Source organism: Eleutherodactylus coqui, chromosome 5 (assembly GCF_035609145.1).
Source record: "Eleutherodactylus coqui strain aEleCoq1 chromosome 5, aEleCoq1.hap1, whole genome shotgun sequence".
NCBI lineage: Eukaryota > Metazoa > Chordata > Amphibia > Anura > Eleutherodactylidae > Eleutherodactylus > Eleutherodactylus coqui.
Window position 1 is genome coordinate 48,166,302 of NC_089841.1, and position 21,033 is coordinate 48,187,334.

Genomic DNA, 21,033 nt, shown 5'->3' on the forward strand with positions numbered 1-21,033 from the left:
GATGCTGCTACATGGATTGTGACAGGATGGGGCTCTCCGATTATTGAACATGAAGTGATAGATGCATAAAATGATGAAGGTTGTCATTAAATGTCTATTTTTATATCATGCAGAACTATATTTTTTATTTGTGTCTATATTTTTTAATTAGGAGAGTCTTATTTAGCGCTAGCACTATATATCTTGTTTGCCTGCCCGCCACTGGGGTATACAGCTCTGTAATGCTTGTAATAAATGGCCCCTGTAACTGGAAGAATGATGTTTTAACATGTCAGTCACATTTGGGAATCATGTCAGAAAATATGAAGGAAATTAATACTCTTTGTATTGAGTAGCTGCGGCAGAGTCAGCAAGACTCTCCGAAAGGCTTCCTGCATACAGATGTGTACCCTTTAAGGGGGTTGAGTAACCATAGAATTTATATCTGTTTCTTTCTGAAAACATTTCATTATGCTTGTAATGTGGCATCTTTTTTAATGGGTGCGAAAGGCAAAAATAAATACTTTGATGTAAACATGACTGCCCCTGAAGGATACTAGTGTCAACCACCTTCTCCTTTCACCCTTCTGGTAGCCAAGTATGTGCGGTACAGGTACTGACATAACTTGACATGACATCTTTTGTACTGTGCATGCAGTGTTCAGTGTACTTTACTGGCTCTTATGTTTATGGGGGTACTTAACTAGCACGGGGGTCATCTTCATGGCGTTAAAATAGGAGAAAAGCCCCAAGTCCATCTGGTGAGCTTTCGCTTGGCTTACAGATATATGGAGGTGTTTTATCGTTAGACAACATGATATAGACCTGTAGCGACTCCTCATGATACCAATGTCCATGGAACCTGCAGCAAAGAGATAGCTAATATAATTTGAGCAATACTTGAACAAACATTTATTATTCAATTTGTTCATCTGTAGAAGGAATTTACTAGATAAAGTCCTGTGATTACAGCAGCCTCAGCACTGATTCAAGTAAGCTATCCTTCCTTCCTTTTTCTCTTTATTTTCTTTCTGTTTCTTTTCTTTCTTCATGGGGGTACTGAACTGACACTAACATCTTCATGGCAGTAAGAAAGCCTCTGTGGCTGTCATTATCAAGGCTTAGCTTATATGGTACTTGTGGGCTGGATTAGGTAAGATAAGTGACATGTTATATTTTAGGTTTCTTTGGAAATGATCCTAAAAGGAGTATTTCTATCTGAGATTTTCATGACATCTCCACGGAAGATGTCATGAAAGTCTGATAGATGTGGGTTTCACTTTTGAGACTAACATTTATGACTGCTTCTGGGTGCCACCACGCCCAGCCTGACTGAATATGGTGGTCAGGGGTGGTTGGCACTTATTGAAACAGCCGAATGGGTTTTGTATAGAAGTGAAAGGGAATTACGAAAACAGCGTAGCACTGCGACTGCAGTGTTTCTACAGATTCCGGTTTATGGAAACACGTTAGCTTGCTCTGCATTCACTTTTATGGGAGTTATGGAAGTTTTACGTGAGTTATAGAAACAGTATGGTGAAGCATGCTTGGCTGTTTCCGTAAGTCCTGACCACCCCTGGTCACCACGTTCAGCCAAGATAGGACTTGGAGGACCAAAACTTGAGATAGGTGTAGGTCCCAGAGGAGGGACCAGCATCTATCAGACTTTCATGGCTTATTCCCTTCCATTAACCTGATAACAGAAGTATGTCAGGAAACTGCTGGAGGTGCAACTCCCCAAAGACTAATTTAAAATGACTTCCATTGGTCTACAGCAGTGGTGTCTCACATGTCGCTCCCCAGACTGAGGTCACTAGGGCGTGCTGGGAGTTATAGTTTTGCAATAACTGTCTTACCATTAATATTGGAGATATGCGGACCGTTGGGTTCACACACTTATATTGTCTTAATTCTCCTCACAGCTAATCCCTGTGAACTTCATTGCCGGAATGCAAAAGCTAATTTTATCGACAAGCTCCTGGACTCGGTCGTTGACGGGACTCCATGTTTTGAGGGGAATGACAGCAGGGACGTCTGCATTAATGGCATGTGTAAGGTATTTGGTATGTGGAAGTCTATTTCATGCTGGATGATGTGCACCATGTAGAATAGCTCTGCATTACACTCTTTACATAGTTTCAGGTTTTTCCTTCACTCAAAATCAAAGAGAAAAAGTGAAAATGAAAGGATTTAGATGTTCATGTAGGGCAGGCGCATTAGTTGCTGTGCTTGCCTCAGATCCAAAATGGGGTATAGATCAAATGTGCGCAGTAGGAGCTTGGAGTGAGCCCAGGAGCCGAGCCTGCTCGATACACAGGGGGTGCCGGCTGCCTTAGGTAGATTTCTGCATGGATTCAGCCCACAAAACCAGCTATGCCGTGTATTTATGCCACGGATTTACACACGGATTTATTCCTTGGCAATTGGCAAAATCTGAGTGCAGAATTTACAACACAGATAAGCTTGAAAAGTACATGTCACATCCCTTTAATGGGATAAGTATTTAAGTAGATTCTTGCGTTAATACTGTGCCACCACAAAATCCGCCATGTGAACTCTTATGCAGCTGATATCCACTGGAAGCTGCCGGGATCAGAGATAACTCTGAACCCAACCATTTAAGCCCTCAAATGCTGTGGCATCTGAGAGGTGTAAACGGTTGGCATCTGAGATGCAGGGGGCTCCCTCTGACTCTGTCGCCCCACCATGATGGGTCCTCACGGTGCCAAGCAGTCACCATGTCAGCCGGAGGACTAGTAAAGAGGTCTGCCAGTATAGTATATCTATTATACAGCCTGCCAGGGATGACAGCACAGGCTAAGTACACTGCAGTGCAAACGTGCAAGCAATCAAATGACTGCATGGTCAAATCTCCTTGTGGGACAAAAATAAACATGTTAAAAAAAAAGCTTAGAATCAAAAAATTAAAAACAGCCAAATATTAAAACTTCACTTTTTCCAATACACGATGTGCGATTTGTGGGGTTTTCTGTCACTCCATCTCCCATAAAAATGAAATAAATAGTGATCAAAAAGTTGTGTGTGCCCAAAATGATATCAACAAAAACTACGGCTCATACCACAAAAAAATAAACCTTCACACAGCCCCATGGATGGGAAAACTAACAAACTTATAGGGGTCAGAACCTGGCAATGTAGTGGCCCAGAACGTATATTCCTGGCCCCCTCCACAAATGTCATGTCTTTTGTAGATGCGCTGTGCAAAGTTGTCTAGTCCTTTTGTTATGTGTATTGCACAGCTGCAGCAAGTAAGAGGTTAATGTTTGCATGAGACTGGGAGATGCTTGCACATGTATCAATTTCTGTCTTGTCATGTGGTATAAGTGAGCTTATAAATATCAGAGTTGGAGTGAGTTTGAGAGTTCCATTTTTTCTGGGTTCCTGAGTAAGAGTGCCAGCCCCATGGGGGTAGCTTCAACCCTCATGTGGTGAAGAATGGAACAGGAGAAGTGGTTTCTGAGGATCTATATGCCAGTAACCACGGAGCAGTGAGAGCCAGAGAAGATAGAGCGTGAGCGTGGAGAGACAAGGTTGAGATCACCGTGCAGAGGTACTATACCCAAGAGTGTCTGTGGAGTGTCCCTACCCTTATCCTCCTCTGGAGATTTTCCTAAGCCCAGGACCAGTGCCTGTCAGTTAACTTGGCCTGCAGGACCGGTGCCATCCAGTGTTTTCCTCCCGGACCTTAAGTCTACTGTTTTGCCTGCACGGCCGTCTTGTGTAATTGTGCCTTGTACAGAGTTCATGTTAAGTAAAGTTTTGCCGGGCCCTGACCGTTTCCAGGGATCTGAGGTACGTTACACATTCTGTGGCTCCTTTATTTACCGTCGAGGGTCATTCCGGTGGGTAACGTAATGGTGGCGTCACCTGTGACAACTTCAACACCTTTTCACATGTTTATTGGCCATCCCTCTCCTAGGGGTGTCCAAAAGAGGGCCAACGCTTCCCTGGCCGAGGCTACATGTGTCTCCCTAGGAGGGAGCCTGGTAAGTGCCACCGTGACAAGCGTCCACCTTACCCTCCCTCTGGGGGTCATTCACATTGTCTATTTTTTATTTCACATGCCGTGAACATAGCAACTCACAGCATGCATAATGCAACTCAGACTTAAAACTGGATTTGCCATTTCACCAACCAGTGTTAAACACTGAGTTGTCCATAAATGCCCCAGCTCAACTTCCGATAAACTCTTAACAATAGTTCACTTTTAGCCATTGAACCTTAATTAGGTCCCTACATGTAACTAATGTTCGAATCCTCGCTGATTTGCAGCGGGTCTGCTGACTAACTCACCAGTTCCTGATGGCGTGGACTCTTGGCTTTTTTGAGAGCGGACTCGCTTGCATATGTTGCGTGAAAGTACTAGCGTTGAATGGCTCAGGCTAATCTCAAGTCAGGAGTGTTCTTCAACCATGATTTCCAAGAATTCTGCGGCAGTCTCAATGTCCTCTCGTAGTTGAAGACATAGTGCTGGCTCTCTTTCTTGCAGACGATAGCATCCAGGTTGACAGTGTATCTGTAGTCTGAGGCACCGCTGAAGTTTCTCTACAGCACTGGACAGTCTCTATCCTTTGCAGTCCTGGGGACCCCAGTGTTCCCCCAGCAGCTACTTCTATCCTCAGCCCCTCAACAGCACTTCTGCTCTGTTCCTGTGACTCTCATTTAGGCTACCATGTCCCAGATCTCTAAGGTGCCCCAACAACACTTCTGACTACAGTCTGTTCTCTGTGACTTCACCACCTCCTGTGGCACAGCTCAAAATACCTTGTATAAGACCTGTATAGTGCTAAAAAAAAGTTTGGGACAGGGGTAGAACTACATTCCTATTGTTCCCTATGGTGGGTGTGAAGTCTACTTTCAAAGCAAGGTAAGCGCTCAGAACATGGCGCCTCTTCATCTCCTCCCTCTGCCTGCCGGGTCCCTGCAAGGAACAGGGACCTTACCCAGTGCCTGACAAGCACTTTACATTTCTTTCCCCTCCTCCAGCTGAACCTAGAGCTGGACAGGTGGGACTTAGGTGTAGCACTTCCACCCTACAACAGGATTTATGTAGAACCGCTGGACGAACCCATTGATGTCCATTGATGAAACCTGCTGAAACAGAGGTCTTTGTCTCATCAGCTTTCCATTTATTTCTGGCATTTTGCACCGGAAAGAATAATATAGTCCACCATGTCTTCGTTTCCACAGGTTTCATCAATGGAAGTCAAAGGGTTCATACAGGGGTTTCGCCTGATTCAGATGGAAACTGGGATGGAACTCCTGGATGGAATCAGAACACCCAATAAGGACAATATTGGTGCAGGTGAAATGCTGCGGATCTTATTAATGTAATTAGCTTTTGCATAAAAAGTCTCAAAAGGTAAATAAAAGAACTAAAAATAAGCACCAGGTAAGCTCTACATTTCTGTATTGCTACTTTTGAAGTGCTGCCATAATTGGCGATGAGGAACCAAAACCTTTCAGAGCAGATTTTCCCGGCTGTCCATTAAGCTGACACGTCCTGTTCATATATATTATGGTAATGGTATTTCATCCGCAGTGTTTAGTCCAGGCTTGTAACTCACTTATGTGTCGGGCAGCTCCTCCGAATGTCTCCAGCTTGGATAATAAGTCACAGGAGAACCTAATCAGGCAGATGAAATGCGCATCTTGTTTGTGGCTTCTATATAGACTGGTTTCAATCTTCTGCATGTATATTACCGCAGATCGTCCTCGCGTGAGACACTTCATGTTCATTAACTGTTATTAAGCAGAGGTATATTACAATATCTAGAGGCGTTGCGCTGCACTCTGTAGTTACTGTTTTAATTTGTCTTCCCAAGGTGGTTATTAATTACTGACATTGAGCCGTACGGTCAGTGACCACTTTATTAAGTGGAATCTTTGTCGCAGGTTCAACACAGAGCAGATAAGTTTCATAGAAATACCTCATTATGTTTGTGATGAAATCATACTGGGAGATTTTCACCCTTCTTTGCGTCTCAATCTGCCACCTTTCTGTCCTGGGAAAAGTTGAGTGGGATTAGGCCAATGGTTAAGTGCATTTCCTACCAAGCAGAGCTCACCAATATTCATTCAACTGCCTTTCACACCTGTACCTGAGGGGTCTTTGATCACATTTGCTCCTTTTGGAACTCACAAGGAAGCTCTTTGTTGCAGTGATAAAGAAATTAGCCATTTGCAGAAGATCTCATTGCCTCGCCTCCAAGACACATCCCACAGACCTGCTGTCTGTGATTTCCCTCTATTTAGATGAAATGAAGAAAACATGAATAATGGCAACTATGGGTCATTGGAAGGTCCCAGCTCAACAGCAATTACATTTTCAAAACCGTGAACGTACCACGGATGCAGTGCATTCACTTCTGTTGCACACCTGCAAATCTAATCATCTGTTTCAGATCATGTTTGGTATCCATGTGTAGGTAAATTCATGATATAAAACATGGTGGCCATAGCTTCTCTATTGAAACGCCCCTTCTAGGGAAATATAGCCGAAATGTTGAAGTGTTAGATATGCATCTACTTAGCCAGCCTTCAGTGATGTCATTAGGAGGATGGTGGAGGTGGGACCCCGAGGGACTTTGACCCTTACACCCCTACCATGGCAATGTTGACATAGTGTCAAAGGTGAAACTTGAAGCTCAATGCAAAATCTGTACCAGGGCTCCGACCTACTATATGTCATTTATAATACTGGTGTTATCTTATGTAGTAGAGGGGCTTTTGTCCCCTTTAGACACCAGAACCAGAGGCAACTGCTAGTTCTGCACCCCTATGGCTAAACCGCTACATACGGTAGTAGCCACTTCACCATTACCCAAGAAGAGTGAGCTGCACATTTAGGCTTAGGTCACATGGTGACTTCTGGCTACAACAGGTCACACGATCATAGGTTGCTCTGTAGCCCTGTGACCTTGCACTCTCATTGATGTCAGTAGTGTTGCAGTGTGACTGTAAATTGCTGCAATTGTGACCCGTAGGTTGCAAAAAAATCCACCGAAGTTAGACTTTTTTCTGCAACCTGCAGTTCACGGCAATCAGTGCATCACACTTTAACGCCACTGACCTCAATAAGAGTACAAGGTCACAGGGTTACAGAGAGATCTTTGGTTGTGTGAACTCTGGGACAGCCAAAGTCGCTGTATAAGCCAAGTCTTATGCTGCAACACTTTTGGCCCAGGAATCAGTCGCTTGTATGTTCTATAGGGGGAAAAAAAAAATAAACCTGCATTTGCTGCACCAGCCCGTATCTGTCCAAGGTTGAGCGGAGTTTTCAAGGCCATAAATAGTGAAAACGAGTCACAGTATTTAACAAGTTCCATAGGATGGATGCAGTGCGGAAGAAGTCCTGGAAATGAGGAGGAGACATTAGGGTACATTCACACGTAGCAGAATTGGTATGGATATTCCACAGTGGAAAATATGGCTTAAAATCTCAAGTCAATTTCCACAGCATAAACTGCATCAAAATCTGCACTAATGGTGCGGTTTTTGTTACAGACTTTACTGCCAATCCAGAAGAAACCTGAGTGAAATCTGCTGAGGATTTGCGGCAAAACTGCACAAAAACTGTGCAGATTTTGATGTAGTTTTTGGCACTGATCCTGTTACGTTGTGCTGCTGGGATCTGTAGTACTAAGGTTTCTAGCAGCACAGCTCCACAGGTGGTAAATGACTGAGCTGGCTGGGTGTGGTGATCTCCTGCTAGCCAATCCCCCGGTCTTTGCTCAAATATAAACCCAGTTCCTGTCAGTGTCTGTCTGGTGTTCAGGGTGAGCAGTCATGTTACTTCAGCTTACAGCTTGCTGTGTGACTTGTGTCTTGTTGTCTGTCCTGTACAGCTTGCTGTGTGACTTGTGTGCTGTTGTCTGTGCTGTTGCAGCTTGCGGTGTGAACTGTGTCCGATGCTGCTGGACTCCTGGTTAGTGTAGAGACTAACGGTATAGCCAGGAGCCATGACATGGCCCGCTAGCTTCCATATTTTGATCAAAATGTCAACTAATACCTGACATTTATAGCTTATCACCTGCTACTAGTGGCTGCATTGTGGCTGCTGTATGGTGTGATTCCGGCTCTGTGTGTCAGCTTTCTCTGTCCTGTTGTCCCTGTCTTGGTGGCATGTTTATGTACCCTATCCTGGGTCCGTGGTTCCTAGGAGCAGTAAGGGCCCAGATCCGAAAACCGCTGGGCCGCCCTTTATCAGGGTGATGTCCCCACTCAGGTAGGTCTGTGTCACTAAACCTAGTAGTAGATAGGGAGAGGTGTAAATCTGTGGAAGTTCCCGGTGTTCCCCATCGCTTTTTGGTCACGACCATGTGGGTCCTGTGCTTATCTGCCCACACGAATGTAACAGATCTACAGAACTAAATATGCTCTTAGGGTACATTCGCAGGGTGGAATGCGCCACAGAATTTTCCGCTGCACATTCTGCCTCAAAAAGCACACAAAAATTTAAGGCTTTCTGCCGTAGTTTTTGGCATGGTCCGCACCATACGGAATTTGCCCTGCCAATGGGCAAAAGCTGTGTCAGAATTCCATACAAAGATTTAGCCCATGGACAGGGCAAATTCCACTTGGGAACCCCACCGCAGACCACGTTGGAGAGCTGCGAATTTTGACTTGGTTTTTGAGATGGAATTCGACCATGTGGATATACCGTTAGGCCGTCTTCACACTGGTGAGCGCGATGCAGGGCTGAGACAGGTAGACCTACACTGCACTCTAACTGCAATTTTTCTGCAATTGCAATGTGTTTTTGCATCTATGTACGTGCGCTTTTCACACGTGGCATGTAAATTCCATGGCATACGTTTCTTTTCACGCTCTGATCGGAAATAATGGTTAATTCTTGAGCAAGGATCGCCTAAAAATTGGACATGGTGACATTTTTTTAATAGAAAAAGTGGAATCAGCTACCCACACCGGACACTATCCTGGAAGCAGCATGGTGCAGGGAAGGAGGCCGCCTTACCCAACGATGGATCCAATTCCGAAACCTATCTTTCAGCATTTATATGAAGTAAAATAATACTCTTATTATTGAGTCCTTAACCCCTTAACCCCACAGGACTTCAGGTTACGTCATGGCAGTGTGACATAGCTACACCCCTGTGTGCATCCCCTCCCTATAGCTACACCGCTATCCTATGACCACGATGTACAACACGCTCAGCACAGATTCTACAATCCTCTGTCGCTAAGGGTGGAGTTCGACTCCAGCTGTTCTACAGCACTGAGAAGAAGCAGCAGCCGCGGATTATCTCAGCCGGCAGGATGTAATAATTGGTATAAACCTGCTAATGAGAGCAGGGACGAGTTTAATAGCTGAATGAATGGCGCTATCAGCGAATGCACTTAGGCTTAATAAGAAAAGAACAATTAAAATATAGTTTACAGCAGCTGAGCCGTAATGTGGAGACGACGAAAACTAGAGAGTAAATGGCGCATCCTGTCTGAAAACCAAACTCGATCCAGCGGATTATAACACGGCGTCTTCTCTCCCGTATCTTTTCCGGATTATTATGTTCTGTATTTCCACTGAATTAACAAAAGTTTTAAAGTATAAAATTAATCCTCTTTCCTAACAAGCAACTGCTCAATCAAGATGTGGGAAGGGAACCCCTCCTTTTCGCTATTGTGCACGTTTAAGCGATTGTGCGCATACAAAGCTCAAATCCACAGCGGATGAGACTTCGGGGTGTGGCCTGCTTCTTGAAAAGTGGGACAAAGTACCATGACTCCCACCTGTAAAGTGACTCTGTAGCGCCCTCCACATCAGTGAGTGCGGATTCTGTCCCTGCCAGGAAACCCCACACCTTCCCTCCGGTCCTCCCCTTCCTCAATTACATCAAATGTATCTGGGGTTTCAATGGAGTAAAGGCTCTTTAAACTGGATTTTCATGAAAAAGGTTAAATTGTCCATATATTGGTAAATCAGAAGGTATATACATAATACATTTGTCCACATACTAGATTAGATAAATGTAGGTTTTGTTGGCTCTTCCTAGTGATTATTCCCAAGAAATCTACATTGAATGGCCACTTTATTAAAGACCCCCGCCTGGTAGCACATTGGACCGTCTTTCGCCTTCAAAACGGAAGTAATTCTTTGTGTCGCAGATTCCACTAGGTGATGAAGTCGTTCTGCAGGAATTTGGGCCCACATGGACAGGAAGCTGTTTGTAGTTTCTACAGATTAGATGGAGGTGCTGACATGTTCTGACCAGCTGACAGGAAGGGGTCATCAATTCATGCCGCTTGCACCAAATTCTGACCTCCCATCAGCACGACCAACAGAAATCAGGATCCATCTGACCAGGAGATGTTTTTCCGCTGCTCAGTGATACAATTTCTGGGCTCTTTTGCCCCCTGGAGTCTCGCCTTTCTGTTTCTCTTTGGTGCTGGAACTGGTCGTCTGCTGTTATAGCCCATCCATACTAAGAGATGTTGCCCCGAAACGTGTTTTCCCATGCTGGCCGCACACATTATTCAATGAGAAGTTTCGCACTTTAATATCTGCAATAGTTATCCATATTCAGAGGGTTGCGCTAAAAAAACCTGTTCTTTTAGTTCTATCCTCCTGTTGATTAGAACAACTCCTGACATCCTCCTGTGACCCCTTTCAGTGATGAGTTGTTTCCATCCACAGGATTCCCTTCCACTGCATGTTTTCTTCTATCATGGCATTCTCTGTATACTCTCCACACCGTCACCTGAGAGAAACCCACGCAGTTGGTAGTGACATCCCGGCCCGGCTAGTCTAGCACCGATGACCAGACCTAGTTGGAAGTCCCTCAGATCGTTGGATTTTCCCATCTAATGTGGATTCACACTGAAACTGATCCACGGAAACTTGATTATCTGCTGCACTCTGGGGTCACGGGGATAATTTCCATACAGAGAAGCTCCAGTCGTGAAAGGGCCAGTGGCTCTAATAAAGGGGCCATCAGTGCAATGCTTCCACAGATTTATCCAGCATTAGCGCGTTCTTTGTGTGCCTTGCATCTTGCCACTATATAAAATATACATAAGCCTCTATATTCATAATAGAATTAATGCCATATTAGAGATCCCGTATGACTCAGCCTTCCATGGATTACTATTCGCCTGCAGTCGCATCTAATTTTCATAGTTCCCATCTCTCTATTATTTCCAGAATGGACGGATCCCTCCCTATTAATCTGTCAGTGACTACATTATGAGTTGTTCTTTACCTCTTCCCGCCGGCTGAGCTCTTTGCATTGAGCCCCGATGATCGGCTTCCCGGTGACACATGAAATGAATGGTGTCACAGTCCCAGCCCTTGTCTACTGATGCTTGGCATACCGTATGCTAATCTACGCCAGATATGGAAAGTGAATTGCTGCGAGGCTGATAATACAGAGAATGGTTCAAAGTTACATCAAACAGGGAGAATTTCAAAACGATTTATTAAATATAAGGCGGCAGGGCATTTCGTAACGTGCTCAGTGTGAATGTCCAGTAATTGGGTTACTGGCAATAGAATAAGCTCATGCCACCGAACTATACTTGCATCATCTGTCGCCATTTTTAATAGCTTGCGCATTATGATATGGAACCTGATGACCTGGCACTGCCCCTACCATGAGGCAGAAGGTTGACACCCAGCCTTAAACAATTTTTTACTTGCCATATTAAGGGCCGGTAAAAAATTTTTGGCTGGGAAGCAACCCAACAGGCATTTCACTCACTCAGTTTGCAGCTTCGGTCCAGCGGCAGCCACTGTTGAGTCTGTGACATCCCCCTGACCTCTCCCCATCATCAGCGTTCCTGCATGCAGACGCCGGCATTATGTGGGTGGTGTTACTGTATACTACCCTAGATACGCCAGCCCGGGTGTCCTAGATCTCACCCACAACTCCTGTTCCTGCTTACTTGCCTCCACTCCTGGCTAACCCCAGGCAGGCAACTGGGTGGCGGTCCCTACTCTGACTAGGGACCGAAAAAGGGACGCTGGCGTACCTGGATGGAGAGGGAAGAATACCGACAGAAAAGGCAGATAAAAATAACCAACAACACAATACTAAGCAGAACTGAGGCAGATGGAAAAACCTGGCGGATAACAGCAAAGTATAGCAGACAAGGTGAAAGAAGCAGGAGACCAACAGAGGCAGACTAGCTAGCACACTGAGGGAAACCAATAACTGGTAGTGATTGTAAGTCTCTGCCCAACCTTTAAACAAAAGCCTCTGCCCAGGGGCGGAGAGAGGGAGACAGCCAACTCCCAACAGAACACAACCAAAAGGGAGCTCGTGCACGGCAGCTGCACTCACAGGCACTTGCACCCCTGGCAGCTAGACAACAAGCTGGGGGGACGCGCCCTGACCATGGGAACCTGCACACCGCTGCCCTGGGAGGACCAGCAACCGCCGCATGGTAACAGGTGGGTGCTGCTGCACAAGACATGTTCTCTACAAAAGATTGCATTGGTGTAAGTGGGTGATGTGAACACTTGGGTGAATATTTATTATGGGTAATGTTTATTCACCCAGGTGAACATCCGCTGTATATTCTTTCGCTTGAGTGAAGCCCCACCCCTCTCATGGCTTTTCCACCTCCCATCTTGGCTATAAAAGGATTTTTAGCTTCGCCATCAGCAGAGTGCAGCCAGAGCGTGAGCAGCCACTCAACATGTGAGAGAGCCCAGCCGCAGCCATTGGAGTTATGTGGCGGCTGTCATGGGAGAGAAGCGGCAAGAGCCGTGCCTCCTCATATTGGGGAGCGGATAAGTAGCAGCCCTTTGTGACCCAGGAAAAAGAGCAGCGCATTGAGCTGTGCAGGTGTCTGGGGAAAGGGCCTGATGATCAGGGGCTGAATTACGAGCGATGAAAGTGTCCTGATGGCTGGGGACAAAAGGGCAGGCCGGGAGGCGATGACCTGAGAAAATAAGAGTTTTGAGCAGTTTTGCAATAGTGGTGGATCAGGCCACCAGAGTACTATGGAGATTGCTGCAATGTCAGGATGTAAGTGAGGCTCAGCCTCGTTTCAGTGTGCACACCTAAGGACTCTGAGTTATGCACACGCCTAGGTTAGGTTGAACAGGTTTAATGCCGGATTGTTGCTTTTATGTGTTATGTAGAGTGTGACATATATGTATGATGTAAGGGCGCAATAAGAACCTGCACTACTGGTAGGAAATGTAATGTTGTTGGGATAGACCTCTGTATATGAATACAGTTGATGTCTACAATGTCTGCACCTCCCTGTAGTAGAGACACAGCCACAATGGGGTATAAGAGTTCCAGTGTTCCTGAAGCAGTGTTTGCTAATATCCTACGGCCGTCTGGGGTAGCAGATGGATTGCTGCGGCCCAGATTGAGACACCATGTAATTTAATTCTGACAGTTATTAGTGATGCAGACGGCAAACGCCATTTTACATTAAAGCAACGTTCATATATAATGTGCCCCCCTTTAGAGTGATAAGTTACTATCTGTTTAAGTAAAGTGAATTTGGTTGACCCACATTGCTACGCAGGTAGGAAAGTGCTAGAGAGGAAGCGTATTGCATCCAGGAAGAACCGGAGAATTTAATTGGCTTTGCCTGCTGAGAACAGTGGGCGGCCTACGGCCTGACATATTGTCCCTGGGACGAGGATTCTGCCGGTTTTGGTTAGTAAAGTTTTGAGCAAGAAGGTGATGCCTCTTCGTAACATTCATAACCCTTGTCTGCTAGAGTTGCCACCCAGCCAGTAACCCACCAGCCCGGTCAGTAATCTCTCCAGAAAGCCAGTGCCGGTATTTATTTCTACTGGCCTATTGGAGGCCCTGGACTCTACACCCCCCACCCCCCCTGCCCCCCGTCTGACTGCTTCCCGACCAGTGCTAGGGATCACTATTACTATTGGGGCTAGTATAAGGATATCTATTACTGCTGGAACCAGTATGGGATCTTTGTTTCTGCTGGAGCCACCATAGTGGCCCCACTAATACTACTGGGGCCGCTAACAAGGGCACTAATACTACTGGGACCACCACCAGGGTCACTATTACTATTCGGGCCATTTATGGGGACGCTTAATATTGGGGCTACTACTTGGGGCACTATTATGAGTTGGGGCCACTAGAATAATAAAGTTAAAAACATATGTTGTTAAATACCGCACCCCCTTTTACCCTGGTTGGTATTTTTTTGGGACAAAGGTGGTAACCCTACTGTCTGCTCTCCTACAACCTTGCAACAGGGCATAGTTCCAGTGCCCCTGATACTACTACTAATTCCGGTGAGTCCTCCAGCTCCCACCGAGAGCCCGGCCCTAAACTTTGTGCCTTCTATAATCCAAGTGAGGGTTTCCCCGCTGCAAGGTACCCCATGTCCTCTCCTGCCTAAGGGCCTAAAAATACCTGAGGGCCCTTGCATTCAAACTGCCATTGCGAAAATAGCAGCAAAATGGTGATATGACCGCAATGTGTGAATACAACCTTAGGATCATACTGCGCAAAAGTAACTTTGAGATCCACCACGTATCCAAGACTCCGCTACACTTCACATGAGTCTAATCTGCTGTATCCGGTTCTGAGCCATGCGGATTCATAGGTCAACGTCTCTTACTGCGAAATTCTAATATAGTGATTAACAAGTCAGATAGACAATTTCACGCACCAGCGATTACTGCTATTAATCTCATTAAGGGGCTCCTCTTCACATCCTTCCGACTCATGGCTACAAAACTGGAGCACGGTCACATGGTACTTGTGAGAGTCCTCCATTAGCCTCCACTTCTGGCTGCATGCAGTGGATCCTAAATGTAATTTCATCCTGTATAATTGCCCTAGTTTGAACAATGGGCAAAGACACAAGTTGATATTAACCCTTTGAAGACCAGAAATTGTTCAGCTTCACATTTTCGTTTCTTCAGCCCCATCTTCCCAGAGCCAGAACTTTTTTTTTATTTCTACATAGTCATATGAGGGCTTTTTTTATGGTCCCACTTATAGGGTTTCTACCAATGAAGAAAAGTAATCCCCTATCCACAAAAAAGGGTAACAACTGTATGACTGATGGGATACAACAGCTGGGACCACATAGATCCCAATAGCAGGGGTTCGATTAGTCCCTAAGTGAATGTAGCGGAGGTCATGCAGGCACCTCATTGCTCCATTTGCTTCAATGACCGTGCCGGAGATTGCCGATGCACTTGAACTTGGTATATCTCCACTGCTGTCATTCAAGTGAGTGGAGCAGCAACGCACCTTGTCAGCCCCCACTCCAGTCACTCGGGGTGCATATGACTTTTTGGTCACTTTTTATCCCACTTTTTCTTGGAGACTGTATTATGTAATTTTTTTCTGATGGTCACTGTGCGGGATAGATAATGTGATATCTTAGTAGATCGAACTTTTACAGACACAGCAATACCAATTATTACATGGGCTGAAAGCAACCCTCCAGTCTCGAGGTAAAATTCTGTCCTGGGACAGGAGGGAGCCGGGAAGTATATTAGCTGCTATGTTCTTTGCTGTCCCTTTGATCCACCATTTCTGGTCCTGATTTTCGCCCATCAAAGATGGCTGTAGCAATTTTCTAACTACCTAATGCACACTATGTACTGCTCTATGATTGGCCAGTGCTAATCACATGAGCAGCTGTGGCCAATCTGAGTACAGGTATAGTGCATTGGTAGTCTAACACTACCAATAAACCGTGGAGATCAGGTAGTCTGAAGATTGCCATCTTAGATGACTGAAAACAGGAATTAGCGGATCGGGGGGATGGCAAAGAAGAACAACTGCAGGTAATATCCCCGCCTCCGATCCAGGGAAATTCCAGAAACTCCTCCTTCTATCCAACCATTTAAATGTGGAGTTATCGCCGATCCAGGCCACTACAGACAGGCGTCGGCTCCATTTTACAGCCAGCACCCACCACTTATGGCACGGACTTGGCTTCCAAGCCTGCTACATACCAACCCTGTGCTCATCCGTGTAAATTAAGTTCAGATTGCGCAAAAAGGCTTAAGACGTTATCGATGTTATATTACAATATATTCTCTTCAGTGAAATGTTGAATTAAATGCAGGTTTGGACTTTTTCTGGTGATCCATTGAGTCATTTTTCAATTGTTTCGCTAAGCAAGTCTAAGAGGTGTGGCTATCTCTGGTACGATGGGGCGGAGCTTCAGTGGTGGCTCTGACCAATCATGTTCTTTGTTGCTGAGCAGCTTTGTTCTAAAAATGGCTATTTTTTTTTCTTAGCAATCTGCACATGTAATACTACTGTAATACAACGCTTACTGCTTTCTCGTTCCGTTCAGTCGCGCTCCAGTCCACATAACTGCCTCCAATCCCATATGTAAAGGAAACTATTAAACCCGGTGAGCTGCAACAACCGCCAAAACACATAGAAACACCTATTTTATGTTGATGTCATGGTCAAAAGTTTTCAGATTGACACAAATTTTGGTTTTAACAAAGTTATTTGCTTCAGTGGTTTTAGGTCCTTCAGTCAGATGTTTCTTTGGTTACTGAAGTACAATTATAAGCATTTCATAAGTTTTTGCATCTTTATTGACAAAATACATCAAGTTTTGGCAAAGACTCCATATTTTAGACTGTTGTCTCTTATTTTTCAAGACTTATGGCATGCTGGATATCTGCTTCTGCGCCAAATCCTGGCTGATGGCAACCTATTGTTGCTAATCAATGCTTGGGACAGGTATCGGGACCGGCATGTGACTGAACTGGGACACCTGCGATCCTTTGAGGATCGCAGTTTTATAGCAATGATGTGATATGTTTTTTAATCAAAAACAATTCGCTGCGCCGTGAAAAACACACATTGGTAAGTGCGATATCGGGCTGACTTTTTTCTGCCAGATATCGCACTCCCCCGTATGAATGTAGCCTCAGTCTCTAAACTTTTGTCTATGTCTGTATATTGTAAAAGTCCCACCCTTTCATGGCCCGGATCATTGGGTTATTCTATGAAAACAAGGAAGTTGTTGAGTGGTACGTATATGTTTTACGCATGTCAAATCATCTATGGATAACAATCGCTAATTATTTTTAGCATTGTATTGCTTCATGGCCAAATTATGAACATGCCTCCACCACTTTTATGCTCTATTGGGTCACCACCACCTACCCTATGGACTCAGGTCAGTTCTTACCCCTTATATTGGAAACATGGGCTGTTTTATGCTCCAATTCAGCAAGAAAGAGATGGTCAGGTGGGCTCATATCTGCCTACGTGAGTCTCCGCTTTCTTCATAACTCCCGTAGACTTCAATGGAGAGGACCTTCCACATATGTGACCACTTCTCCTATATTTGGCTGCAATGGAGAGTTAGGTTGGGGATTCCACCAAGGTTTTACACAAGGACTCAACCTACGGCTCATAGTCTAGACTGGAAAATAAGCCTAAATATTTAGTTTATGAACATCAGTAAATCTTTGTCACATCTTATACACTGACATGCCAAAATCCAGGGGACAGGAACTAATATTGTGTAGGACCCTCCCCAACATGGCGAAATGCAATACCTCAATGCAGCATGAATTCCACAAGTGGAGGGAAGACATCTGGAAGGATATTGGGCCATACCGCCTGGATAGCCACCCACAGCTCTGTGGTATTTGTAGGTTCAGTATCTTAGATGCAAATAGACCTCTCCACCACATCCCATAAATGCTCGATTGGGCTCATAACGGGAGAACATGCTGGCCACACCCTTCGTAGGATCTCTCCAGAATGCTCCTCGAACCAATTCTGGTGCATTATTCTGCCGGAATATCCCATCATTGTGGGGGTACATGAAGTTCCGGAGGGCTGCAAATGGTCACCAAGCAATGCAATGTACCAGGCACCGGTCGATGATGTGTTTAGTTTGACTACTTTAACTCATGGCAGGAGAACACACCCCATAACAGTAAGGAACCACCACCAGCCTGCACAGTGCCTTCTTGACAACTGGGGCCCATGGCTTCATAGGGTCTGTGCCACACAAAAACCCTACAATCAACCTGAAACGGTTTGTATTGTGACTCATCAGACCACTCTACATGTTGCCAGCCCTCTAGGGTCCAGATAGCACCCTCATGAGCCCAGGTAAGGTGCTGTGTTTCGTATCATGGTGATAACAGAGGTTTCTGGTGTGTCTTCTGCTCCTATGTCCCATGGAAGCTAGAGAACGCTGCACTGACCAGTGGTATATATGTGGGATGTGGATGTGATTTCTGCTGGAGTCACCATCCATCTGGCACCCAATATCATGCCTCGTTCAAACTCCAAAAACCTCAGTTGCCTTGCCCTGAGCACGCTGGCCAGTGTTCAACCTCACTTATCCAGGTGTGGGTGTTCCCAAGTCATCACCTGAGATAACTCCACTTTATCATCAATTTACATACTGCTATCCCAGGACCTTTGCATGTCAGTGTATAACAGTAGGAGTCGCCGTTTACATCCTGGAGTGGCGTTGGCCCACTACCAGCTTTTCCATAGTAAACCTATTGGTGCCAGGCTCTGCCCGGAGATAGAGGCACAGCCGAGCCACTGCTTCTTCTACTGACTATCTATAGAACTGTATTTCGGAGGTATTTTCTCTCGTGGTAACGCTTTTCTTTTTCCTTTAGAGCGTGGGATGCGACTACGAGATAAACTCCAATGCCACAGAGGATCGATGCGGAATATGCCTGGGAGACGGATCTAGCTGCCAGACCGTCAGGAAAACATTTGATCAAAGTGATGGATTTGGTAATTCTTCTACTTGAAAGTTGAAGTTTGTTGTAATTCACAGATAACATTAAGGGTTTCTTTCTACGGAGCTAACAAACTGCAGATTTTGTGCTATGGATTTGCGTGTGGAAATTCCACAATGTATTACAGTAGTAGCAAAATGGATGAGATTCCATTCCGGAAAATCCATCCCGTGTGGCCGTACGCTAAAAGAGGCTTCAACCTTTAGTATATCTGGCCATTAAATTCAGATATTCCAAAAAAGTCAAATTGGTGGGGATGTAGAAGCTGCTTTGGAAAGCTGAAGGAATGGACCTTGGTTCATGTATGGCTATCCAATAGGTGGCACTAGAAAGCCAGGTTTCTTTCTTCAGAATGGAAAGTTATTTAACCCCTTGACAGTAAAGGACATACATGTACTCCCTCTGGTGGTGGGGTTTGTATAGAGTGGGCTTGGGAGCCGAGCCCATTGTGGAGGTCCAATGTGCTACTAGATCTGGGGTCTCCAATAAAGGAGCCATTTGGTGTATATAAGACGATCCGAAAATATAGTGATTATATAATAGTGACCTAACACCATCCTAGTCATGCAGTAGATCAGCTATAGACCTTTCCATTAGGCCCCTTAACCTTTCCTGTTTTCTGTTTGCATCATCCAGGTTACGTTGATATTGGTATTATTCCAAAAGGCGCGAGAGCGGTAAGAGTAGAAGAAGTCGCAGCTGCAGGAAATTTCCTTGCAATTAGAAGCGAAGACCCTGAAAAATATTACCTGAACGGTGGATTCATTATACAATGGATTGGGGACTACAAGGTGGCCGGGACGACGTTTCATTACCAGAGGATTGGAGATCTGGAGAACCTCACCGCCGCGGGACCCATCAATGAGTCCATCTGGATCCAGGTAATTATAAGAAAAAGCAAAAGTATCCACTGACTGAAGCTCTGTGGGGTGCTGGATGACAGGACTTAATGACGATTTACATACATTTACATGTTCAGACCTTCCTTCATTACTCCACAGGTTAATAAAACATTACATGGCGGGATTTTGACTATCTGATCTCATTGATATTCATACAGACAGATGAAATGTTTGAACAGCTTCCTCTAAGACGTTGTAGCCAAAGGGCTTTCTGTGTGCTTTGGGTTTTGTAAATGTGTTCAAGGTTTTAGCGGCCCATTCATGAAGCTTCATGCATGGAATGAATAATCAGTGCGCGGGAGGGCAGAGGGCTCGTAAAAATGAGAATGTGTCAGAATAGGAAGCAAACTAATCCCGGAATCCATGAGGAGCTGCAATGTCTGCAAATGGCGCTCAGGGACCGTTTTATAGATAGTGCAACCCTAAGAGACAAGCTAAGTGCCCTCAACTTTGCAGGTGCATTCCCATGGGGGTATGAAAATCATGCAAATTTTGTGCATTGCAAGACACACGAAAATACAACCTATCGTTTGCAATAGGTGGATTTAAATGGGTGATTTTTTTTCTCCTGAGCGCTGCTGCAAGACTGAAAAATCGCAGCATATTCTATTTTTGTGAGATTGTCTGTGTACTTTGCAATGTGACTTGCTGTCACCCATGTGAATGCAGTTAAGTGAATTGCCACTAGGGGGCTTGAGGGTAGTTTCCACTTGGCAGGGAAAAGGCTTCAGCGGGTACCACCTGTCAGGGTGTGACTGGAGGAAAGAAACCCTCCAGAGTTGCTCAGGTCTGGGTCCATTGCAGAGTAAGTCATGCTCCACTTCTGAACGCTTGATACTGGCTAAGGCCTGTTGCATACGAATGCCATTTTAACCCCTTAATGACCAGCCCATAGTCTTTTTACGTCTTGCCCAAGTGGACCTTAATCCTGAAGACGTAAAAACATGTGTCCTGCAGGGATTGAAGCCACGTGGGCTCTGGACATGACAGCTTCATGCTGTCTGTGCCCGCAGGTAGCCGACAGCCTGGAGCTGTCATCTTGGTCTGCAGGGAGTCCCCCCCGACAATGTGATCGGCGCTATCCAATGGATAGTGACAATCGCATTAAAGTGCTAAAAAGTTAAAGATTCCGCTTCCCCACATGGATCAGATCCACGGGGGCAGCTGAGATTATTTGCCCGCATTGTCCGTGGTGTCCTGCAGTGAACTGGTCCTCCAGGGCGCGTGACAGCTCTTCTGCGCATGCGCGCCAGACGGATGACATCACACGCATGCACAGAAGGCCGGGAGCCCCAGCAAATTTAAAATCTCCTGTCTCCTGGCTCACTGCGGTCCCCGGGTCTATGATCGCTGCTATCCAATGGATAGCGGCGATCACGAAAAAGTTTAAAAAAGTAAAAAGAAAGTTCA

General features: G+C 45.3%; 1 protein-coding gene across 2 annotated transcripts in view; it reads left to right on the plus strand.

Annotated features, from left to right (window-relative positions):
* Positions 1 to 21,033, plus strand: part of ADAMTS12 (ADAM metallopeptidase with thrombospondin type 1 motif 12) — a 362,259-nt gene that overhangs the window by 249,969 nt on the left and 91,257 nt on the right. For both annotated transcript variants that reach the window (XM_066602471.1, XM_066602472.1), the window contains exons 13-15: positions 1,902 to 2,035; positions 18,596 to 18,716; positions 19,358 to 19,602. In XM_066602471.1, the coding sequence (XP_066458568.1) occupies positions 1,902 to 2,035; positions 18,596 to 18,716; positions 19,358 to 19,602 (500 nt within the window). The remainder of the gene's footprint in view (positions 1 to 1,901; positions 2,036 to 18,595; positions 18,717 to 19,357; positions 19,603 to 21,033) is intronic.